The 25,251-nt window shown below is 38.8% G+C and overlaps 1 protein-coding gene across 1 annotated transcript in view; it reads right to left on the reverse strand.

Annotated features, from left to right (window-relative positions):
- ddah1 (dimethylarginine dimethylaminohydrolase 1) overlaps positions 1–25,251 on the reverse strand; it is a 73,242-nt gene that overhangs the window by 11,322 nt on the left and 36,669 nt on the right. The window contains exons 3-5 of the mRNA XM_037674542.1: positions 11,102–11,201; positions 8,515–8,588; positions 2,387–2,506 (exon numbers count right to left, since the gene is read on the reverse strand). Coding sequence (XP_037530470.1) covers positions 2,387–2,506; positions 8,515–8,588; positions 11,102–11,201 — 294 coding nt within the window. The remainder of the gene's footprint in view (positions 1–2,386; positions 2,507–8,514; positions 8,589–11,101; positions 11,202–25,251) is intronic.

Here is a 25,251-nt window from a genome sequence, read left to right on the forward strand (position 1 = left end):
AGAGAGAGAGAGAGCGCACACACTTTTTTCCCTGCTCCCCTCAGGCAGGAGGTTGTGGAGAATTAAGTGTAGAACCATAGACTGAGGAACAGCTTCTACCCTGAGGCTGTTAGACTCATAAATATCTAACCCGGATAATCTATGTGGGAAAAAAATCACTGTAATGCCACTTGATTGTTGATATGTGCTGCTGATTATCCATGCTGCTGATCTCATGCTGCTGATTTATTCATGCTGCTGATTTATTCATGCTGTTGTGTTCATTCGTACTCATCTGCACACAGAGACTCGTGCCCATGCTGCTGTTCGGTGTATTATTTTTGTACTACTAGTGCTTAGTGTAGTTGTAGTTTAATGTTTTTCTTAGTTCGTATCTTAGATCTTATTACTGTTTTTTCTTTACAATTTCTACTTTTGTTGGATGTAACTGGGACCACCACATGTACCACATGTGATGCGTATGACAAATAAAGAATCTTGGACTTTGATATATTCTTTGGGAGACGAGCAACAAAAGGCTGTAAAGGTAAGTGGTATAAATAAGAAATAGATGGAAGAGCATTTTGTGACAAGTCAGTACGAGGGCTGGGTATAAAAAAGTTTTCAGGGAGGCTGAATCTCTCAGAAGTAAAAATGGACAGATGCTCACCTATATGCAAAAAATCTGTGCCTGACATAGTGAAACATTTTTGTGTCTCAATGAAAATGTATGAAGACAAGAATCACACCTTCTATAACAAAGTCCATGCTCAATAATCCAGGTATAAAATCCAACATTTTTCAATCAGATCATCTGGACAGTTTCTTTTTTTGTGCTGAAACGTTTCGCCTTCGATCCAGAAGGCTTCATCAGTCAAGGAAACACAAAACAACAACTGATTCTTCCCCCCCCCAACAGCTTACTCCAAAGTGGAACAAACCAGTTCTGCTTGTGGTTAGATGGTCTCTTTGGTCTTTGGTATTGAGAGATTTAAATTATTGCCTATGCCTATTGAACTTTGCATTCAGTTGTTTTGTTTGTTTAGTTGTTTTGTTATTGTTGTTGTGTTTTTACATTGAAAAAACATTTCAGCCTTTCATAACAGGGATTATAAGTGATCCACAAGCTCTTTTAAATTAACACAAATACTGGTCCAATTCTTTTTCGTCATTATAAAATTCTAATTGCAAAACGTACCCCTCCATTAACAAAATGAAGAACAAAACGGTGGAAAAAGAAAAAGAAAAGAGAAAAAGAAAAGATGCTTCGCTGCTTTGAGACCTGCTTCTACATCCAAGACAAGCAGTCTGAATTCAATAAACCTGCATTTATAAAATTCCATTCTCCTCACAAAGACAAGATTACCAAATTACCAGACTCTTAAAAATCCTTACAAACAGGAGCTAATTGACAAGATAGTAAGCTGTAATTAGACAGCAAATACTCTGCTATTATTACTAGAGGCCACTCCTCACTTCAGAAGCTAATTACTGGGATGATCAAACAGGCTGGAATCTTAATGAGACAACACAGGAAATTAATTTAATTAGCATTTGTGCTTATTCACACATTCTTGTGTTTTTATGTACAGTATACTTTAGTAAAACTAGCATTCGTACTAAAGCTGTGGATAGATTTGTTGTTTGGTGATTTTGTTTGGAGATACACTGAGTTTTGCCTGTCTTGTATTAAGATTAAGAGGCAAGGGTAGAGAGAGCACTGTTATAAAGGCCAGTGTTGTTCTTTTATGTCTTTATACACATAAAATTACATCAATAAAGTATTTATTTACACTTTGAAAATAAATGCCTCACTGAAATTCACTCACTGAAAGAGTTTACCGTATTTGCAGACGTTTTGTAATTTAATGGGCAGGTTCAGGAGCAGGATGTTCTGAGATTTACTACTCTCTCGGTGTAAACTAACAATTTGTCTCCATCTCTGACTGTCTTGAGGCTTGACATCCTGTGGAGTTCCATCCAGAAATGTTTCAAGCTGTAATGAGCTCAAGCTGTTTACTGGAAGGACGAAACGTTTGTAATTGAAGTTAAAATGCAAAGCCTAGAGGCAAACGCTGCACATTTCCTGAGAATATGAATTACTGGGAAGGTACTGAGGAGACACGTGGTTTTTAGGCTGCCATTGATTTTCAAATAGGAGAACCTGCTCTAAATTTGCATGTGCAATAATCTCCAATGTAGTGGTTTTACTGTTGAATGGATTTCAGAGATAAATGACAGTGTTGTTATAGCTAAAAGTACCAAGTCTAAAACTAGTGGCTCCGCTGCATTACTTTGTGCTATAATAATAAAACCAGTGCTTATCTGTTGGTTTAGAAGTTTCCATAACTGAACCACAGGAGAGTATTTTATAGTATAAACGCGCAAACATGCACAAGCTTCTTACTTTGAGGGCCTTCTGAGCTGGTTCACTGGAGCCGATGATAATAAGCCCTGGTCCTCCCATGCTGCAGCAGCTCTTTAAGTGCAGGTCCTCTAACACAGGCACTGTAGAAACAGCATAGTCCTGTAAAACACAATCCAATCATACAAGTTGGACATGATAAGCCTCGTCACGATGAGACACAGGCAGCAAAAGGTGTTCAACATAGTCTGTATAGCTAAGTAAAACACATTTTAAAAGTATGGCTCTCCACTTGATCTCCACTGTAACTAGTACCGTATTTTCCGCCATATAAGTCGCATAAGTCCAAAAATGTCTAATAAAGTGGGGGGAAAAAACATAAATAAGTCGCTTTGCCATATAAGATGCATCTATTATGCGTCGCCACTGATGCATCACGTTTGTTATGCGTCATCGCTGACCACCCGGAAACGTGGGCCAGTGTTGTGCCAAAAATCGATTGGCTGGCAAAATGGTGTGCACGGGAGGACTTTAACAAGAATTTAACAAGATTAACTCTTAAAAACAATTATTTGCTTGCTCAAAATTATAGCAAAGTTGTGCCTCAGTTTAAATTGTCCTTAATAAATGTGCTTTATTGGTCAAATCAGCTGCATTTCATCGGTGCGTCGCTGCCAAATTAATCTGATTTAACGTTTGCTCCGGGAGTTCCGGAATAAGATGAAGGTGGCTTGGTATTGCAAGCCAAGTGTCTTGTTAATAGCCACTTTTACCTATTAATGAGACACTTGGCTTGCCATAAAGCTTGAGGGCCCTCTAGCGGCTGCAAATGTTAATGTTTAATATTTTTCATGTCAGAATGAATGCAATCGTCAGATCACAGCCAAAAATTGTGTTATAAATATGGGAAAGAACATATATTAGTCGCTTCGATGTATGAGATGGTGTAGAGGCAGGACAGCCGGCTTGGGACCCAAAAGTCCCAGGTTCGATCCCCAGTCACTGCACATCACGTGGCGTCTCTGGGCAGCACACCTCATCCCCAAAATGCCCCCCGGGCGCTTTCAATAGCTGCCCACTGCACCACCTGGTGGTGGATGGGTTAAATGCAGAGACTAATTTCGCCATTGTATGGAAACATACAGTGCTGACATTGTGATGACATTATTATTATTATTATAAATCACAGGACTTGCAAATTTATGCAAAAAGGTGTGACTTATACAGTGAAAATATGATAGAACCCTGATTTGAGGCAATCACTGTGCGAGAGGTGGTATACACCCTGGACAGGTCTCTAGTCCATCACAGGGACGCAAAGAGACAAATGAGACAAATAACCATTCACACTCATCCTCACCTACCAACAATTTGTTGTTAACAATTAGCCTAACATGCATCTTTTTTGTGGGAGAAAACCAGTGGACCTGGAGAAAACTCATGTGTGCACAGGGAGAACATGCAAACTCCACACAAAAAGGACAGGAGTCAAACCTGCAACATTTTTGTTGTGAGGCATGCCGTCCCACTGCAGGATGTCTGCAGATTTTGTTGTTAGCAGAGTCACAAAAACACAAGCTACATAAAACTGCTTAGAACAACTGGAACTGATAGTTTTATTAGCTCCTGGGTGGGACATTATTCTATATGGTAACCACTTTTATTTAGTACTGCAAAAAGCACCTTTCTTTTATTATGTAGATTTTAAATCACCACCATCACAATGGGTGCAAGTAGTTTTATAACTGAACAGGTAAACATCACAGGTGCCCTCATATGCTCTCCAACCTAGATTGTTTGAAAAAAAAAAATTGAACAATGCATTCATTTTACTGAAATTTGAAGAAACATATAAAAACTGGGAAAAATAAATAAAAATAAATTTTGAAAAAGCTGCTCATAGTATTAACCCATTATTCAGATTTTTTTTTTTTTTTTAAAGGTTACAACTTTTTTTTTTACAGAATTTGTGATTGTATGGCTAATGGATGAGACATTTAAACTCAGAAATCAACTGTCAATCTTGGGCTGCTTGATTTATTAAAATCATTGAGACTTTTCAAGAAATCAAGTCTCATCAAGTCTGCATTTGAAGAATTAAAACTTAATTTGTGGAAACAACATTGACTTGATTGTGATGTCCTGATTGGCTCAAATGGAGGGAATTTCCTTTTGTAATTGAATGAACATCTCATCTAGGGTTTCACTGTTTGTTGGAATTACAACACACTGAAGCAATTAGTGATTGAGCCTACAAACCCTCTGCTTCATCATGTCTGTGTGTTTTTGTTTTGATTATCCAGTTATTGAGTTTATTTGTTAAGTTCGTTGAGATCTTTGGTTTGTGATCTTCACTTAATTGTATATTTCCTATTAGTTTACATCCTTATCTCTATGTTTCTGTATTTTATATTAAGATCACTCCATGTCTCAGTATTTCCAGTGTCATGTCCATTCGCTCTGATTCAGCTCTCAGTGTTCAGTCAGCCTTCCACTCACACCTGTTCCTAATCTATCATCACTTAGGTGCTGCCACTCTCCACTCCCACTCTGTCGTAATTAAACTGTCTCTTGTCATCACCTCACCAGCATATATTATATTTAACCCATACATCTTGGTCCTCTGTGCTTCTCTGTGTTCACCAGCTTTTTGTTATTGTTTATTTAATAAATACATTTTTAGTTTAACCTTCCTTGCTCCTCGTGTTTGCCTGCATTTGCGTCCAACCCTACACTGACCGTGACAATTAGAGCATATTTAAGACCTTTCCTTCCTGAATGCCATTGTGTACATTTCCCCGTTACACTCCCTTGTGCCAATTTCCCATTTCAGTAGTAAAGTTGAATTGGGTAAATAAATGTAGCACATTGTCAGCCTAATTAAAGCTCTATATACTTCTCTTTGTTGCTATGAATGAATTGCGTAACTGTTTTGCAGTTCATTGTGCAAAAACACCCTAAATTACCCCATCAGTGATGTTTTCCTGAACTCTTTTCTTGGCGTGTGTTTAGAGATTCCAGTGGGAACTACTGGGAATTACAGTATGTACTTTCATCATTCCTTATCCTCAAACAGGAAGTTTCTGTGTGAAATTAGAAATAAAAGCCATTCTTCCACCCTTATCAAGATAAAGGTGATAAAGTGTGGGAAACAGGTGATTTTTTATCTACACTGACAGACATATCACCATGTGGGACGTGAAAAGACTATTGACTATCAGAGAAGGGAAGCAGACTCCGCCATATATTTTAGTGATGGAAATTAGAAATCAACACTCTCCTTCTTGAACCTAAAAGAGATGATTTTACCTCTGTATTACATTCCAAACAAACTGATTCAAGCAGTAACTCCCACGTTTCCAACATCTGTAAGGACCATAAAGAAAAAGAGCCGCCACATCTGTATGCAGTTGTGGTGCACTAAACAGACCTGGTGGTGGAATGATCCTTAATTTGATAATGAAAGGAAAAAAAGCTAGCACAGATAGGCTGGCTCAATCTGATAAAAAATGGAAAAAATAATAATTGAAGCCTAAGTGATTTTTCCTATCGTGTCGTTTGCCAGAGTCGCATCATTACGTTTCGTCTTATCAAAGTTAGCAGAAAACACAGAGGAACCCATAATGACAGACTTTAATCCGATGCAGATGGGGACAATGGAAGCAGAAGAAAAAGAAAAAGGCAGTTCAAGTTACCGTAATGTGCAGAACTCGACATCATAACCCACCTCTGAATTTTCTTGTCAGCTTTTCAGCTTTGTCAAAGTGACAAAGTGAATCCAAACGTGACGCACAAAGGAGTGCACGATAAAACCTCTTTAATTTATACCAACAGAAGATAAGACAGATAGATCGGTCTGTGTTTGAGTCACACTTCAATGCTTTTTGAAGGTGGCATGCCTTCAAATCCTCTCTGACATAAATCTTGTGTTTTAAGTAGGCTAATGATTGGAGTACTTTTTGGGAATAATTTTTGGATGTGTAAGAAGATTGTGGTTAGCTTGGCTGCACTTGTGAAGATCACACCGCAGCATAACACAATTATTCTGAAGAAACTCTGGTATCAATAGGACTGAAAAGATACAGACCAAACGTCTTACATGGACAAGCCAATGACTCATCAAAACTCACTATTGGTGCCCCGTTATGTATGCTATCATCATCGACAAACAATGTAAATCAGTTATTCACCAAGTATAAACTCTTAACTGTCTGAAAATCACCAGATAAGATGATAATTATCATTAAATGAAAATGTTCATTTCAAACAAAAACACTGATTTTCTTAAGTTGAGTGAAATAACTGTTTTATTTAACATAAGTTCTCTAAAGATTTTTTTTTTGTCTTTTATTCCATTGTTACCTTGTTATCAGCCTCCTCTTTTACACTAAATAAATCATTCCCATCACTTACTTACACCTATTTTACCCAAGCCCCAACTTTTTCCTCATATTTATTGTCATTTATGCATTATTTGTCTTTTTTATTTCAGACTTTCAAGCTTTAGCTGCCAATCACATGCCCACAACCTTGACCCAAAAATAAATTTGTAAAACAGATACCAGTTTCTTTGACGGTGGTATTGACTGCTCATGATGGGATTTTTTTTAAGCCCTATTTATGGGTTTAGATTTTAAATGCATATAACTATATAACTTATCAGTGTTCAGTTAAAACTAAGTGACACTTAGTTTGTCAGCGCATCAACATGAGTAAACTTCTTCTTCTTCTGTTTCTTCTTTTGGCTTTTCCCTCTTCAGGGTTGCCACAGAGAGTCATCCTCCTCCATTTCACTCTGTCCTCTGCATCCTCTGTCCTCACTCCATCTACCTCCATGTCCTCTCTAACTGCATCCACATATCTCCTCTTTGGCCTTCCTTTCTGTCTTTTTCCTGGCAGCTGCATTTCTAACATCCTTCTACCAATATACCCACTGTCCCTCCTCTGGACATGTCCAAACCATCTCAGTCTGGCCTCTCTAACTTTATATCCCACTTGCTCACCCTGTGCTGTACCTTTGATTTTTTTCATTCCTAATCTTAACCATGTGTCATTCATAAGGAGAAACTCGACATCTCAATGCTACAAGCCTTGCTGCCCTTCAATATGGTCTCTTGGACACATAAAACATCTACCTTCCTTCTCTGCATCATGTCAGCCAGTTATCTACCTTTGCCTGTCATTGTCCCCACATTCATTCTCCCGCTGTTACCTCGTGGTCTTCGACTAACAGTAGCACAATTTCCGCCAGCACCCAGTTTGTCAACAGCACCGGTGGGAGTTGTAGTTAACCCGGGCCTTGACCAATCTGCTAAGGCGTCATTTTGATGAACTCGCATATTAGTTTTGTCAAAAGTGTTTTACATCAGATGCCCTTCTTGACACAGCCCTCGCCATTTACCTGGGCTTGGGACCAGCACAAGGGATACGTACACTGGCTGCTCCCTAGTGGCTAGTTTCCAGCAAGAGCAAACAAGTTAATTTATTGAAGTATTAGAGGCACTGGAGAAAATTATCTATAAAGTAATTAACAGGAGGTTTAGTCTCTTACATCACACTTTTAAATCTTTGTCATTCATTCCTTGATTAATCACTGTGAGCACAGAAGGTAGAGCTTTGCATGCAAAGTTGATTAGAAATGCCTAAAAGCCAGCTGAGGCCTGGTTCAAGGCACCGGCTACTAATTAACACTGGGACGCTTTACAGCTGCATCAATCAATCTCTTAGCACCAATGGTGCTAAAGGAGTATGTAGAAGAAGCTTTTTTTTCATGCACTTTGAACAATTTTTTTTTTATGTGTATGTCTTTTATGCACAATACCAACACTTTCACTGCAACTTTTTTTTTATACTATATGAAATGGCAAGGTAATCAAATTAAATGCAGGGAAGGAGAAAAAAAAAGCAGAGCTGATTGTTGGATGACAGATTGCAACAAGATGAAGTGGATTGAGACAGAAATGAATAGAGAAAGAAATTAAATTATGGAGAAAATAGAAAGGGATTTGTGTGGTCAGGACTTCAAAATAAAGTTTACAAACCAACAAGTGATGTGAAATTGGTGGCCAAATAAATACATAAGTTCAAGTATATTTATGCGCATTGGGATATTTCTCTCATTTAAAACATCTGGACACGTTTTTTAAACTTCCAACAGTACTTTAACTCACCTTAAATGCATCAGCTAGAATTTCTGCTCCTCTCTGATTGGTTCGTTTAGAAAGGCCCACAAAGAATTCTCGACCTGAAGAAAAAATAAGATAATTATCATTGGTAATGTGAGGAGTCTGAATGGTCTTAACTTTAAAGCAAGAAGCCAAAGAAAAAGTTTTAAGCAGGTACTACCAGCAGAACACTGCCACTGCCTGTATTTGCTGTGGATGTGTTCGATGTGGTGGGGTATACACAAACAGATTCCCGAGTGCAGCGGCACACCAAGCTGCAGGGACGGGCTCCTTATGTTGCTGCTGAACCTTTACAATGTGAGCCATTAGCCGAGGCCCAGCCAGCAGGAAATGTTTTTCACTCTGCCATGTGAAACCCCTTCCAGCTGAAAAGAATGACAGCTCAGCCCCAGTGTCTTAAACTCGATTAAGTGTACTGTACTTTTTTAGTTCCTGGCTTGTGCAGCGAAGAAGGTGCTGACCCACATTTTAAATAAACCCAACAAAGATCAAAGATGTTTCTGTTTTTAGTTTCTACATTTGCCTTAGACTCTAGCTGTTATTTGTTACTTTTCTATTTTTAGCCTTCATATTTGTACAAAAAAAAAATAATAATAATTGTATGACTTTTTATAACTGTCTATTGTTGTCGCTGTTGTCCATTGTTGTCATCATTCTTTGTTGAAATCAGGTCTCTCTTGTAAATGAGTCCTCGAGGCTCAATGGGATTTACCTGTCTAAATAAAGGTTGAATGAATGAATCAGTGAGGTTTGTATTTTTTTTTTTTTTTCTGCAGTTCTTGGTTTCATAATCTGTTAGCAGAGAAATGTGACAGTTGTGGTGAGATTTGATAAAATTGCTTTGAATACACAACAGTTTGAATACAGCAAGTTCAGGTGAAATCCTGCTGGGCATGATGAGGCACAAGGTCACCGAGGACATCCAGAGGAATGTTTTCAAGGAGAATCCAAGGAAACATAAGCACATGCTCACATCTACTGAATCACCTAAGGTCACGTGTTCGCCAAACTCAAATTTCATTGGTCACAGACTTATCAGCAGACTTTTAAAATGATTTTTTTTACTTGAAATAAATAAATAAATGGATTGTGTGCCAAAATAGTGGTTTATTGCATGAGGGCAACACCATGCCATAAAGGGAAAATAACATTTTGGCAATGCAACTACACTATGTTTTATCAATGTTATCCGAGCAAATCTAAAATCAGGCTTCGCTTGGCATTTACATGAAGGCCTTTGTCTTGTTTCAAATCTCCACCAATATAAGTAGTATATTCTGTTGATTGGTCTAATTGGGTTTTATATGTTTATATTCTGAATATTTAGAACAGGGCGGCACATTGGCTCAGTTGGTAGAGCTGCTGACCCTCAGCAAGAAGGTCACCGTATCAAATCCCAGCCAAGGAACTTTTAGGGTGGAGTCTGCATGTTCTCTCCGTGCATGTGTGGGTTTTCTCTGAATACTCCAGTTTCCTCCCACAGACCAAAACATGCATGTTAGACTGATTGGTAACTAAATTGTCTCTAGGGGTGTGACAGAGTGAATGGTTGTTTGTCTCGTTTGTCTTTATGTGTCACTGATGGACTTGCGACCTGTCCAGGGTACACCCTGTCTCTCACACAGTGACTCTGCTGGATATGGGCACCAGTGAACCCTGCGACCCGAAAAGGTAGAAGTTGGTAAAAATAATGGATGGATGGAATATTTAAAACATAGCTGTACAGTGACAGTACTGTTGCATTGGTTAATTGGTGACTTTTCACTCACGTAATTATAAATATGTGTATGCATGGTTGTCTGTCTATAGACCCTGTGATTGACTGGCAACGTGTCCAGGATGATCCTGTTAATCCAGTGACCACTGGAAACAGAAACCAGCTCTGAAATGGTTCAAATGGGTACAAAAAAGGGATGAATGACTCATTGAAACAAACCAAGTCTTGATACATCCATAGTTCATCATAAATTTTCAAATAAATAATTACTTTTGTTTACACTTTGTATTTTTCCATTTTAGTTGGCATCGTCAGTCATTATCATGAACAACAAACAACTGAGGTTATAATGGTACATTTTCATCTTTAAATCACTCCTTGGTCTGTTGCCTTCACATATCTCATCCCACATGTCACTTTGTCAGTACAGCTACAGTGTGTACTCTCAAGACATAATTACCTGCAGTGTCCCCTCAGTGCGGACTGAATTTGGCAAAAGGGCCTTCTCTTACTTTGCTCCTGTAACCTGAAACACCTTGCAAAAAGATCTGAAGTTGTCGACTTTGACCTCTCTACGGGATTTTAAACAACTGTTTTCACTGCAAAAATCAATGCAGACATGTTCCTGTTTTAGTTGGGTTTTATTACATCATTTTATAATGTAGCTTGTGTTGTTTCATTTTATATCACTTCTTTTATTTTATTTTCATTTTATTTGCTTTTATATGACTATCTATTGTTGTCTGTACCTCATTTGTGGTCTTTGTTTAAAAGAGGTCTCTCTTGAAAATGAGTCCTCGTGACTCAGCGAGACTAACCTGTATGAATAAATGTTGAATGAATGATAAAACTTACCAGTAAACAGAACATCTCCTCCATCCAGCGTTGCATTTTCGTCAGTCATTTCCACAATGTTCAGATTCAGACCTTTCAGAGCCTCTTGCATTGCCTCTGTCTGAAATGACACAAACAGAAATACACTTAAAACATTTTTTTTTTTTAGAAAGTATGTTACTTTTTACTAGGTAGTGGCTGAAGAAATTGGATCAACTGAGGAAGAAGCCCAATCTATGGAAATCTCTCGTCTTGTCCTTCTATCATGGGTCATTTGTGTTTTATATATTTATAGGAAGGAAGGCTGCCAGTTGTCCTGTTTATTAGAATTTGTTATGAAATGCATCCCCTGACGAAAGATTATGGGAAATCCACATTTTGCCATCATGTCACCTCTGCTGAAAACAAAACCTGTGGAAAGAGCAGGTCGTTTGTTGGCTGACCTCCTGTCAGACCGCCCAGCAGGATTTTACTGTCCTGCTTTTGGGGGGTCCTGTGAGATTGTTTCCAAGGCCAGTCATGTTAGTGAGAGCATCAGTGTTTCCACAACTCCTATCTTACAATGACCTCAGTGTGCTCACTGTGAGTTTGGGTGAATGTATTGCTTCTGCTTCTCCTCATCTGCAAAAAGTCAAACCATGAGGTCATCCAGGTAGACTTCCAGATAACATGAATATGCAGTTACTGTGTTTAGGTAGTTTCCTCTTCCCTAAACACACATGCTTTTGTGTAAATGTGTATATAGTTCACTGTTTCATCAGTAAGCTATTTGTTAACATTATAATAGCAGCATTTTTATGGCTGGCTTTGGATCTCAAACTAAGAGAACCATCAGACTACCGGTAAATGACCCACTGGATAAGAGTCAAAATAGCATATTTCCAAATACATTCACTTTCCACAAGTAAAACTAGTTTTCCAATGCAGCATTTCATCTTTACTGCTTGCTCATCTTCTCGCTTCACTTAACCAGGAAGAACACAGAGTCCTTCCAAGAAACTGGGTTGACACATGCATTGGTGGGTTTCTTCAAAGCTTTAACATGCAGCATAATCAGTGCAGGTAACAGCACATTTTATGCATTGTTTCATTTTTCAATTGTCAAGTCAAGTCTGCTTTTTGTTTAGCTTGATTGTAGATGTTTTATGGGAATTAAAAAAACAACAATTTAGTCAGATTATGTGGAACAATCCAGATGAGTGAGATGTTTAATGTCTGTTCAAGACACGTGCTGTCTTTGTGTGTCATTGCAGTGGAGTAATTGCTACATTTTGCTATTTTTTCCCTTGTTCTGAGTAACTAATTGTATAATTGGCTTCAGATAAGAGTTACATAAAGTACATATTTTAATCCATTCTGCATTAGTTTTTCACGTCAGTGAGGCTGGTTCTGTAGAGCAAAACTAAAAACCTGGCTTTATTATTTTATCCAGAAAGACAAAGAAAATATTTGCTTACACACAGTGTGTCTATATTTTTGTGGCTCGTTGTCTTCATTTGAGTCACGAAGACCTCTTCATGGAATTTGGTAAAACTGTGTGATGCGGCCTTTCCCACAGTGCTCTGGCATTTCCTTTGACATCACTGGAAGAGACTGGACCCATAATGTGTTTAATCTTCCCAAACCCCCATGAAATATGGCAATCCTTTTATAGATGATCTATGATATTGCTAATATGCGTGTGTGTGTGTGTGTGTGTGTGTGTGTGTGTGGTACGTTTTTCTCTTCAGCATTTGTTGCCACATAAGTTTTGATTTAGGAAAATCGGAAAATAAGAAATTAATTATGTAATCAGTTGCAATTGGGCACATGCTGTTTTAATGCCAATAGAGTTACCACAGTACACTGACTGGTTTGAAGATGTTCAGAGAATCTTAAATCAGAGTCACCTAATAGCGGGTACGTTTTTGTATAGTCATGAAAGATCCATCCAGCCATCCATCCAGCCATCCATCCAGCCAGCCATGCATTATCTTTTACCGACTTCTTCATTTAAGGGTCACGAGGGTCGCAAGTGCCCATATCCAGCAGTCACTGTGCAAGAGGCAGGGGGCACCCACACGTCCATCACAGAGACACAGAGACAAACAACCATTCATTCTCTCACTCACACCTAGGGACAATTTAGAGTTATCAATCAGCCTAACATGCATGTTTTTGGTCTGTGGGAGGAAACCAGAGTACCTGTTGAAAACCCACGCATGCATGGCTAGAACACGCAAACTTCACCCAGAATAGCACCCCCCCAGCCGGAATTTCATCCGGGAACCTTCTCGCTGAGAGGCAGCAGGTTTACCAACTGCTGCCAGTCATGAAAGTTAACAGTCAAAATAACACATCCTATGGTTTTACAGCTTTTGCTGCACTTGTGACCAGTCCAATCGGTACCTCACCTCTCACACAATGACCGCTGGAGGTAGGCACCCAATCCCACGCAAATTTATTGTTATTTGCAACACATGTGGTAAATGAGGTGGAATGAAATCATGTACTCCAGGTCCTAGTTACATTCAAAAATATCAAGTATAAAAAGAAACTTTATACATACAAGGATCTAAGATATACACTAAACAACAGACAGACACAGGACAGAAACCCTACAGTTGTGAGCAGATGGGTATGAATACAGCAGCTTAAAGGCAAGAAATCAGCAGCATGGATAATCAGCATTACAGATAAAGTCACATATCACCAATTAAAGTGCCATTACAGTGGTTATTCTGGTTAGAAATTCATGAGTCTAACAGCTTCAGGGTAGAAGCTGTTCCTCAGTCTAGCGGTTCTACATTTAATATTCCTCAACCTCCTGCATGAGGGGAGCGGGGCAAAAAGTGCGTGTGCTGGGTGAGTGGGGTCCTTCATGATGCAGGTGGCCCTCAACCTGCATCTGGAGGTGTAGATGTCTGTGATGGTGGGGAGGCTGACTCCAAATCAAACTGTAGAGCTGTGGTTTTGCTTCTTGAATGCACAGACAGATTATTTTCCACATAAATCTGTTTTGTACTTTTATCAGCGGTTGCGATATTTTCTTGAAGTCAGACTAAAACAGTTTGTTCTCATAATATTTTTGCAAGTATGCCGGCCAGAGTCTTTACTCTCATGTAATATATATATATATTTTTTTTTTTTCTTTTGCTTGGTCTCTGTTAAAGCAAATAGAGCAATGACAAAAAGTAATATGGCATGCAATAACATCCCTAAAATAACTTTCTGCTAGGATAGAGATCAGTAAACAAAGTGTACTGAATTTTTGTTTTTCAACAAATCTGCAAATACGTTTGTAGTCTGCAGCTGCTGAGCTATAAAAGCATCTGTTTCCAATGAAAATTGTGCCTTTTCCTGATTAAAAGCACTATTTTTTAAGCCCAGCACAAATAAATTAATTTCCTCTAAGCAGAGCAATATTCTACTTGAAGGAAATTAGTGAAAACAGCTATAAACACATCCTGAAATTAATTTGTTTCCTATGCATTACAGGGCCTTTGGGAGCTGGTGCCTAATTCTTCTTCTTCCTCTTTTTTTTTTGAAGGCCCACACAGAAACCCAGTTTTCCAAAACATTTTTTTTTTAATTTGTCATTTCTAAAAAAAAAATAAAAAAATGGCACAACATCTAGAGAGAAAAAGTGTGCAAAAAGTGTATACACCTGTTCCGATATGAGGTTTCTAAATGTGAAATTACTGAAAACTATTTCCTGTTGGCAACAAAAAGACACATAAAGGCCAAACAATAAAATTTGTTATTTTCTAACATTAAAACACCCTTTCTTGTTTTCACACCTATATTCCTCACTGTGTGTATAGGGATTCCTCTCAGTACATTGCAACCAAGTCTCTGATGCTACCTCTTGTTTGACTGTTCTTATTTTTAATTAGTATTATTCACTTTTACATATTTTCCATTGATGAGACTGAATCCAAACGCACAGGTGATGCGTTACAATCAACTAAAGTGCAAAATTTGACTCAAGAGAACTCGTACTTTGTAGCACAGTTTTAAAACAGCAACATGAAATTCCTAATTTTACTTGTTTGCAGAATGTACAAAGTCAAAGTCAAGATGTTGCCAGAAAAAGAACAGGATGTGCTCTCCTGTTAAAATATAACCAGCAATTACAGCAGATTTTTAACCCACTAGCAGAGTTGTGTTTAGCAGAGATGTTTTCTTGATTTGCTACAAATGAGAAGATTAATTAGCTTTTTAACAGTGAACAGTAAACACATTAATCATTAAACATGCCATCGTTCAAACCTACCCGAGGCTGTAGTTTTGTTAGACTCTGTATGTCTAACCCATTATTCTACCCATTACCTTCTTCACCCATTTTGTCTCACATTCCTTCTATTCTCCTAAGACCCCCATTGAAGGGTCAAGAATGCTTCCAAAGTGCCTTCTCATGCAGAGTGGCCTATTATATCTTACTGTTAGGGACATCTAATACCCATGCCTGCAAAGGTGCCAACTCACTTTATCAGTCCCCTTACTCCTACACCGTTCAGCCATCTTTTTACTCCTTCCATCTACTCCTCTTTCCCCCTGAGTGCTTGGCCATGCAACACACTGTTGTTAGTCAGCACCCTGCTTTGAATGAAAAAGGCCATTTAAATTCATTAGAGACTTAAGGCTCTGAGGGCCAGTTGGTCTGCCTGCCACATTCCTGCCGTTCCAGCACAGGACAGGGGAGTTGGAGCAGAGAGAACAACCTTTTATTTGATGCTTTTTTATGGAGCAATTCTCCCCACTCTTGCCCCTGGTACCCGTGGATATCACATTCTGCTAAAAAGGGCCATCAGTCCTAGCTTGGTTCATTTGGGGATGGAATTGAGAACACAACAATAACATTCCTGAGGGTCATCCTAGCCTCCCTGTACCAGACAACGAAGTCCCACGCTCCAGTATAATGGGGGTACAACATTCCTCTCTGCCTTAAACACAATGAGGTCTTTGGATAACGGTGAACCTCCACTCTTCATCAAATTATGAAGCATGAGTAAAAAATGACAAACATAGCCAGTTGATTTGTGCTTTTCATACAAATGATTGGTTTTCTCCAAGTTAAATAAGTTTACACCAAAGTTAAAACAAAGTGTTAAATAAGTTTAATTTATTACGGTATTCCAACAGTTTGAACATATTGTATTTTTGCAAGTGCCCGTAATACATAGTAAGAAATATCAAACCTATAAGTTTTCTAATGAAAACAGCCAACTATTTCATCTAAAAAGTTGAGAATGATTAAAAGTAATAAGTAGATTAAAGAAAAAGTCAAATCCAAAATAATTACCAGTTACTTAAAGTCACTAAAATGCTTTTATAATTATAAGGAAATCAGCTGAAAAACAGATGATCCTGCAGTATTCTAAGTCACAATTGACATAAATTGTGACATAAAACATTGACATAAAACTTCAATGGATATGATAAAACAACTTTAGAACTAATGAGGAATTGTGTTTTTTTATTGATGCATGGACTCAAATTTAAAGCCCAAATCTTGGGAGTGAATTAACACTATACACATTTAAGACAACAATGTGGAGGATAATAAATATCAGAAGCCTAATACAAAGTTCAGAGACTGATGGGGAACTAAGGTGTGGACAAGGATGCCCAGGACATCCTTGTAAAATATATTATTAATCTCAATGGATTTCTTTCCTGGTAAAATAAAGGTTTTAAGAAAAAAATGGAATAATGACTCCATTTCAGGACAATTAACCAAATGGAATTCAAAATGGATGCACAAATATGTTAATCAATACAACAAATATATGCATAAGGCCACCAAAACTTTTCAGGTGCAACATTGGATGTCTTAAAAGGAACTAAGATGATTTACTTTTGCTTGCTGTGAGCCCATGCAGAGGTCCCAGTATTCTAAGAAATGTCAGCTAGAGGTTTAGTTAAATGGAAACCATCAGGAATCAATTCTGCAGAAACTCTAATGTGGTTAGACTGCGGTTACATTCATTCACATATAGTTCAATGTGTGCACACATGCACACCAACAGTTACACAACCATACACTGAGAGGAATTCACAGGAAACTATGATATCAAAAAAGCCTTTTATTTATCAGAAGCACATATCAGCTAGTCCATCTATTATGCAATTTTCAAAACTGTTCTTTTAATCAAAGCTTATTAAAAACAAACAAAAAGGCATATTCCTTATTATTTAGAAACAAAATGTATATATGAATTTCAAATCTAAATTTAAAAAAAATCAGTTATATACTTTTTTTTTTTTCTATTGGTTGCTCCATTCTGTAGTGTTAGCCACAACAAGCAAAAATGCGTGAAAGATTTGGCAATTGTTTTACGCCAGATAACTGAAGCATCTTCCTCCCATTCTGCTCTTGGAAACTAAGAGCCACAAGTTAGCCTGCGGTCGGGGCTTAATTTGTAAACTGATCAATGCCAGAATGCAAATAGTGGGCGGGCTAGCTGGGGGTGGGAGTTGAGTTAGGGGGAGGCGATTGGGGATGAATAAAGTAGATGTGATTTCCTACATTTTAGTGTATTTTAACGGGTTGTTAAACATCCATGTTTGCCTAGATTTGTAAACACTCCACTTCTGTCAAGCATCCTACCCCACCCTCCCCCTTACTTGAGGGTTTCAAGCTGACTCTTTTTTGCTGAATTCCCTGTCCGGCTCACATGTGAAACCTCCAGGTGCCTCCTCCATCTGTTCATGGTGGCTGCCTCTGAACTCCTACCTGTGTACAACTGCCTGGTTAGCTTGTTTGGCACTCACCTCCACCACTCTTTTAGGGGCGGAGATTTTTCTAAGGGTAGAGGCAGACATGCTAATTTAAAGAGGCAGATCATATGTGATATTAAGATGTTGTAAGTGCCTGTTGTGTTTAAAATTAGTATTTATGTAATTATTTCCAGTTTACATATCCAATATACTAGTAAGTTTTATTCATTCAAGGTAGTCATCCATCCATCCATTATCTTTACCCGCTTATTCCATTTTGGGTCACGGGGGTCGCTGGTGCCCATGTCCAGCAATCACTGTGCGAGGGGCAGGGTACACCCTGGACGGGTCGCAAGTCCATCACAGGGCCACATAGACAAACAACCATTCACTCTCTCACTCACACCTAGGGACAATTTAGAGTTACCAATCAGCCTAACATGCATGTTTTTGGTCTGTGGGAGGAAACCGGAGTACCAGGAGAAAACTTACACATGCACGGAGAGAACATGCAAACTCCACCCAGAAGACCCCTGGACCAGGGTTTGAACCAAGGACATGCTCGCTGAGAGGCAGCAGCTCTACCAGTTGCGCCACCGTGCTGCCTCAAGGTAGTCATATTTGTTCATAACTTTATTATTAGTAAGCCTGAAAGTTACTGGATCCAAGCAAACAGTTACTGGAACACACCCTGTCTAAACAAGAGATTTTCCGGATCCTGTTCTGACAGGATCTGGCTCAAATTAAGCATGGCTTCTACCAATAAACCCACTGTTCCTCCTCTGGACATGTCCAAATCATCTCAGTCTGGCCTCTCTAACGTTATCTCCCAGTTGTTCTATCTGTGCTGTACCTCTGACAATCTTATTCCTAATACTATCCATCCTTGTCACTCCTAAATAGAACCACAACATCTTAATTTCTACCACTTCCAGTTCTTCTCAGGTCTTTTTGTCAGTGTCACTGTCTCCAGATCATAGAACATAGCTGGTCTTACCAATTCTATTCAAATCAATTTAGCTTATTTATGTAGCACCAAGTCACAACAGAAGTCATCTTAGGGCACTGTACAGAAACATTCATATACATAAAAAGTACCAGTAAGTTGATAACATTATTTATCTGAGGAGCCAGCAGACTGTTTTGAGATTAACTTTGTTGCAGGCTCTCATTCACTATCATCATCACCACTGTCTTGTAAAATTTTCCTTTGACCTTTGCTGCCACATTTGGGTCTCAAACCACTCCTGAAAGTTTTCTCCATCCACTCTATCCTGCCTGGACTCTCTTTTTTCACATCATTACCACACTCCACATTTTCCTGGACAGATGAGCCCAAGCACTTGAAGTCCTGCACCTTTGTGACCTCTGCTTCTTGTAGCCTCACTGTTCCACTTACCTCCCTCTCATTCACACACATGCACTTTGTGTTTCTATGGCTGACTTTCATTCATCTTCTTTTAAGTGCATACCTCCACCTCTACAAGTTCTCTTACATCCATTCCCTGTTCTCACCACTGATCACAATATAATCTGCAAACATTATTGTCCATGGGGATTCCTGTCTGATCTCATATGTAAGTCTGTCCACCAACAGAGCAAATAAAAAGGGGTTCAGATACAATCCTTGATGCAATCCCCCTTGAAGCTATATGTCACTCCTACAGCACATTTCACCACTGTCCTGCTGTCCTCATACATGTCCTGTACCAGTCCAACATACTTCTCTGCAACTCTAGATTCCTCATGCAATACCACACCTCCTCCCTCTGCACCCTGTCATATGCATTTTCTGAATCTACAAAGATGCAATGAAGTTCTTTTTGACCCTCTCTTTACTTCTCCATCAGCATCCTCAAAGCAAAGATGGAATTTGTGGTGCTCTCACTCATCATAAAACTATACTACTGATCACAGTCACCTTTTGTCTAAGTCTTGATTCCACAACTCTATTCCAGATATTCATTGTGTGACTTAATTTTCCTGTAGTTGCTACAGCTCTGTAAATCATGGGCACCAGCACACTTCTCCTCGATTCCTCAGGCATTTTCTCATCCTCAAATATGCCAATGAATATCTGAGTCAAAAAACCTCACTGCCATATCTTCTGGATATTTCCAAATCTCCACTGAAAAGTCATCAGGTCCTACTGCCTTCCCCTTCTTCATTCTTTACAGAGCTTTCTGAATTTCAGCCTCACTAATCTTTCCCACTTCCTGGTCTACAGCGTCTGTGACCTCTACTATTCTTTTGCTTACGTTCTCTTCATTCATTAGCTACTCACAATACTCCTATCTTCCCATCACAGTCTCCTCACTTGTTAAAACATTACCAATCCTATCTTCCACAAGCCTAACCTGTTGCACATCTTTCCAGCCTGATCCCTCATCTCACCTATTAGCACAAGTACTTCTCGCCCTCTATAGTGTCCAGCCTTCCCTACGACTCATCATACACCTTCTGCTTTGCCTTAGCTATCGCCCTCTTTGTTCTTTGTTGCATCTCCATCCATTCCTGTCTTCTCTCTTCAGTCCTCTCACTGTCATAATTCTTCTTGGGTAACCTTTTTCTTTGAATAGCTTCTTGCACTTCACTATTCCACCACCAGGTTTCCCTCCATCCATTAATTATCATTTACTTGCTTCTTCCTTTTCAGGCCATGGGGGTCGCTGGTGCCTATGTCCAACAGTTACTGTGCAAGAAGCAGGGTACACCCTGGACAGGTCACAAGTCCATCACAGGGACACAAAGAGACAAATAAGACAAACAACCATTCACTCCCTCACTCACATCTAGGGACAATTTAAAGTTACAAATTAGCCTAAATTGCATGTTTTTGGTCTGTGGGAGGAAACAGGATCACCTGGAGAAAACCTATGGAGAGAATCTGCAAACCACCTAGAATGGCCCTCCAACCGGTATTTGATCTGGCAACCTTCTCATTGAGAGGAGGCAGCTCTACCAACTGTGCCACCGTCCCACCCACCATCAGGTTCCTTATCATCTATTCTCTGTCCAGATGACCCAAGTACCTTCCTGCTTGTCTCTCTTATTATTTTTGCTGTAGTAGCCCAGTCATCTGAAAGCTTTTTCTTACATACCAGAGCCTTAATAGCTCATTTCTGAACTCCTCACATTATTCTTTCCTCAGCTTCCACCATTTGGTATTTTTCTCTTCTTTACAACAACAGTCATTCTACACAACCATCTGATGCTGTCTGACCAAGCATTCCCCTGTCACAAGCAGGGTCCCCAATCTCCCTCAGGTTTCCTTTTCTATACAGAATGTAATCTACCTGCATACTCCTGATGCATGCTCAATAATCTAGGTAGAAAAATCTAAAAAAAAGTTCAATCTGGTCCTCTGGACATTCAAAAAACAAAACAAAGCAAAACAACAACAAAAAAAAAAAAAAGGCTGATGGTCCTTCTTGACCATGTGAGCAGCTGGTTTTGGTTGTCAGCAGCAAAACTGGTTGATCCACTCTGAAAAGGTGCTATTTATAAGAATGAGCTGAATACAGCACCTCAGACTGAGGAAGTATTTCGGATGGGAGACGAAACGTTTCTACATTTTTTTGTTTTGTTTTGCTTTGTTTTGTTTTTTGAATGTCCAGAGGACCAGATTGAACTTTTTTAGATACCTGCATACTCCTTCCTTCACTCTTATAGGCCATTATATTGTACTACCACTTTTGGAAATGAGTATTGACTACAGCTATTTCCATTCTCTTGGCAAACTCCACCACCATCTATTCTTCCTGGTTTCTTTCATTGACACCAAACTACCCATCACTTCATCATCTCCTCTGTTTCCTTCACCAGCATTTCCATTCAGGTCAGCTCTGACCTCCACTCTCTCTTCCCTGGGAATAATCTCTTTAACTTCATCTAGAGCCTTCCAAAATAGCTTTCTTCTCTACGTCACATCTGACCTATGGAGCATAACCACTGACAACATTTAGCATTTAACTTACTTCTACCTTCAGACACATCACCCTATCTGAGACTCTTTTCACCTCTACTACATTCTTTCATAACTCTTCATTCAGGACCACCCCTACTCCATTGCTCTTTTTATCCACATCATGGTAAAACAGCTTGAACCCTGCTTAAATGCTAACTTTGCCGCCTTTCCTCGATCTTTTGGGCACATAAAACATCTACCTTCCTTATTTAATCTGCTGGAGTACACTTTTGAAATAAATATGAGCAGTTGTTTTTTTATGTCATCAGCATGGTTTTTAGACCTGGACACTAGTTTTAGATGTTTTCTCTTAAAGGAGAGCTCCTGTGCATGTGTCAAAATACAGCTTTAGCACTCCTGAGATGAACTGGAGATGCCTTCATCACAATTCAGGTGGGTTTGAGATGTATAAGAGATTACAACTCTTACACTTTTGAGAAAACATTTGTCTCACAAACAATTGAACATCTACAAAACTCAACCAACAAGATTGCACAACTTTGCATCTCATGAAAGGAGGTTCTGAACCACGGTGAACAACACAAGACATTCTGGAGATGCCTTCATGTTCGCCAACTAGTTGCAGCTTAATGAGATGCTATTTGTAGCAAGAATCAGGGAGATTTGCATTTCTGGCCAGGAAATCCATCAAAGGAATTAAAAATCTGTTAAATTTTATGTTTAATATTCATCTAAAATGAAGTAAAATGCTTTAAAATACTGGAAAAACTTTATTCACAAAATTACATTATATTTCATGAACATTCTGTACATGACACCTCTCTGGTCACAGAAAAGCTCACGTAGACAGCGAAGCCGGGGTGAGAACTAGAAAAATAAACAGAAACATGAGTATGTTTGACAAGTCCAGCTTATGTCCCAGAGCAAATAAAGTGCTTGCTCCAATCAGCAGGACTGCAGAGATGTATGTCTCCTTCCTAACTCTCACTGTCACGGTTCTACAAACACAGGAGAGCTGCAGGCTAGGAACTGCTGGACAGCAGAGTTATAGAGGCAGCAGGTTATGAATGAACCTGACCCTCTGCTGTGGGGAGAACAGAGAAGGCTTTAGTAAATACATCTCACCTTGGCACAGACTCCTCCATGTTTATTGGATTTGACCCCCACAGATTGGACCTCTGTACCAAAACAAGAGGAAAAACCAATAAACTAACCTACTAATGGAGAAATACAGTTTACTGACAGAATCCCATGAAACGATGCATTTTTAAGAAATGTTCCTACCACAGATGGGAAGATTTATTACACATCATGTTCACAGCCAAATATTAATGCTGAATTGCTGTTTCTTTAGAGAAATAATCTGGTCACGTTTGCCAACATCTCTGCAATTCTGGATGATTGGACGTCATCAGTAGTTGTTTGTTCTCAAAAAGGAAAAGCGTGACTGTTATAAAAGTAAGTCCTTATACCTATATTATATTGAGCCAAAAATATTTAGAAAATGTTTAAATGGTTGGAGATATAACAGAAGAACTGAGTGCATTTTTTTCGTCAGGTCTACAATTGTGTTTTCACTCTGAAAAACTGATATTTTCTCTAAAAATTAAACCAGTTAGCATGTTTAACAGTAAACGCATAAAATGTGAATTATTCATGCCAATAATGTGACTGAGCAATAAAAATAAGCTGTTCATATTCAAACAAAAAGCTTGAATAGTAACTTAAAGCATTGCTCATGTCTTGAACCAACAATGATTCCTTTATTCATTATAAAAACAAACTTTATTCTGATTTTTCAAAGTGGTCCTATGCAATGATTTTAGGGGACAAATTTGATGTGTTTTTATTAATAATCTGTTTGGTGGTAATTGGTGAAAATTAATCTTTGTACAGTGTGTATTATGCCCTTAAATTTAAAGAAAAGGGACAAAATAGAAGATGCATGTTTGAAATCTGTCAGTATACAGTAGTATAGCATTTACTTTGTGTAATCCATCAAACTCAATATCATCCATCAGTCCAGGTATTCATCTTCTGCCTCTTATTCAAGTTTAGGTTGCAGGGGGCCACATCTTAAGCAAAAATTCCTAACCTCCCTCTCCCCAGCTGCCTTGTTGATCCTGAGTCTGAGGCATTACCAGGCCAACTGGTAGATATAATCTCTTCAGCAAGTCCTAAATCTGCTCAGAGATTTTCTTCCAGGGAAACCTGTTTGAAACAACTTTCCAGGAAGGCATCCTTACCAGAAGTCCAGTTACCTCAACTGACTCATTTGATGCAACAAAGAAATGATTCAGCTTATAATAAATAACTAAAACCTCATGTTATTCCAAGGAGCAAATCCAGTGGAAGCTCATTTTAACTGCTTGTGTTTACAAACTCATTATTTTAGTCACTAGCCTTAGCTTAAAACTATAGGTTATGGACCAATAAATTGCTGACAGTTTTGCTTTCTAGCTTAGCATCTTCTACACCACAACAGACTGATGCAGCTTCAGCATCACTGCCAATGCTGTCCCTAATCTCCTACTATGTGATTTATCTGTCTAAATAAAGGTTGAATAAATGAATGAATGAATGAATTAATGAAGTAATGAATGAATGAATGAACTAAGTTCCAACTCGACTCATGAACAAAACCAATAAATATTCAAACTTTTGCACTTAGAGTAGAAGGTCATTTCTCACCCAAATGTCTCACACTCGACTGCAAACTATTACAGTGGCTGTAATCCCAGCTTGATGAGTCTATCAGGTCCGCATCATCTGAAAAAGGCAGTGGTGCAAGCTGAAACCCCTACCAAACTGATAACCCACCCTTGCTTAGCAAACAATCATCATTTAGTGAGGAGGAAGAGGGCCGGCACCAGAGGAGGGGGTGTGCCAAAGAGACTATCTTAGCACCAACATAACTGATTTGTTCCACTTTTGAGTAAGATGTTGGGGAAATAATCAGTTTTGTGTTGTGTGTTTCCTTGACTAATGAAGCCTTCTGGATAGAAGGTGAAACGTTTCAGCACAAAAAAAGAAACTATCCAGATGACCTGACCGAAAATTGTTGGATTGTATACCTGGATTATCGAGCATGGACTTTGTTGTTAATCAGCATTTATCATTTTTTTGTAGTCAGAATTTGTTTATTATTAAAGGTAGTCTTGCAATTAAAGGCAACTTTATAAAAATGAGTAAATGATCAGCAAAATGTGGTATCAGGCTTATACATCGTAACACTGGTTGTTTTATTCCATCCCTTCATCCATCATCTTTATCTGCTTCTTCCTTACTTGGTCATGGGTGTCATTGGTGCTCATATCCAGCAGTCTCTGTGTGAGAGGGGGGTACACCCTAGACAAATCCCAAGTTAATCACGTGGCCACATAAAGACAAACTACACAAATTCACACTCTCGTCCAGGGACAATTCAAAGTTACCTATTAACCTAACGTGCATGTTTTTGGCCTATGGGATGAAACCGGAGTACCCAAAGAAAATCCACGCATGAGCATGCAAACTCCACCCAGAAAGGCCAGGATTTGAT

The sequence above is a fragment of the Nematolebias whitei genome, chromosome 3, assembly GCF_014905685.2.
Source record: "Nematolebias whitei isolate Nwh7 chromosome 3, NemWhi1, whole genome shotgun sequence".
Classification (NCBI taxonomy): Eukaryota; Metazoa; Chordata; class Actinopteri; order Cyprinodontiformes; family Rivulidae; genus Nematolebias; species Nematolebias whitei.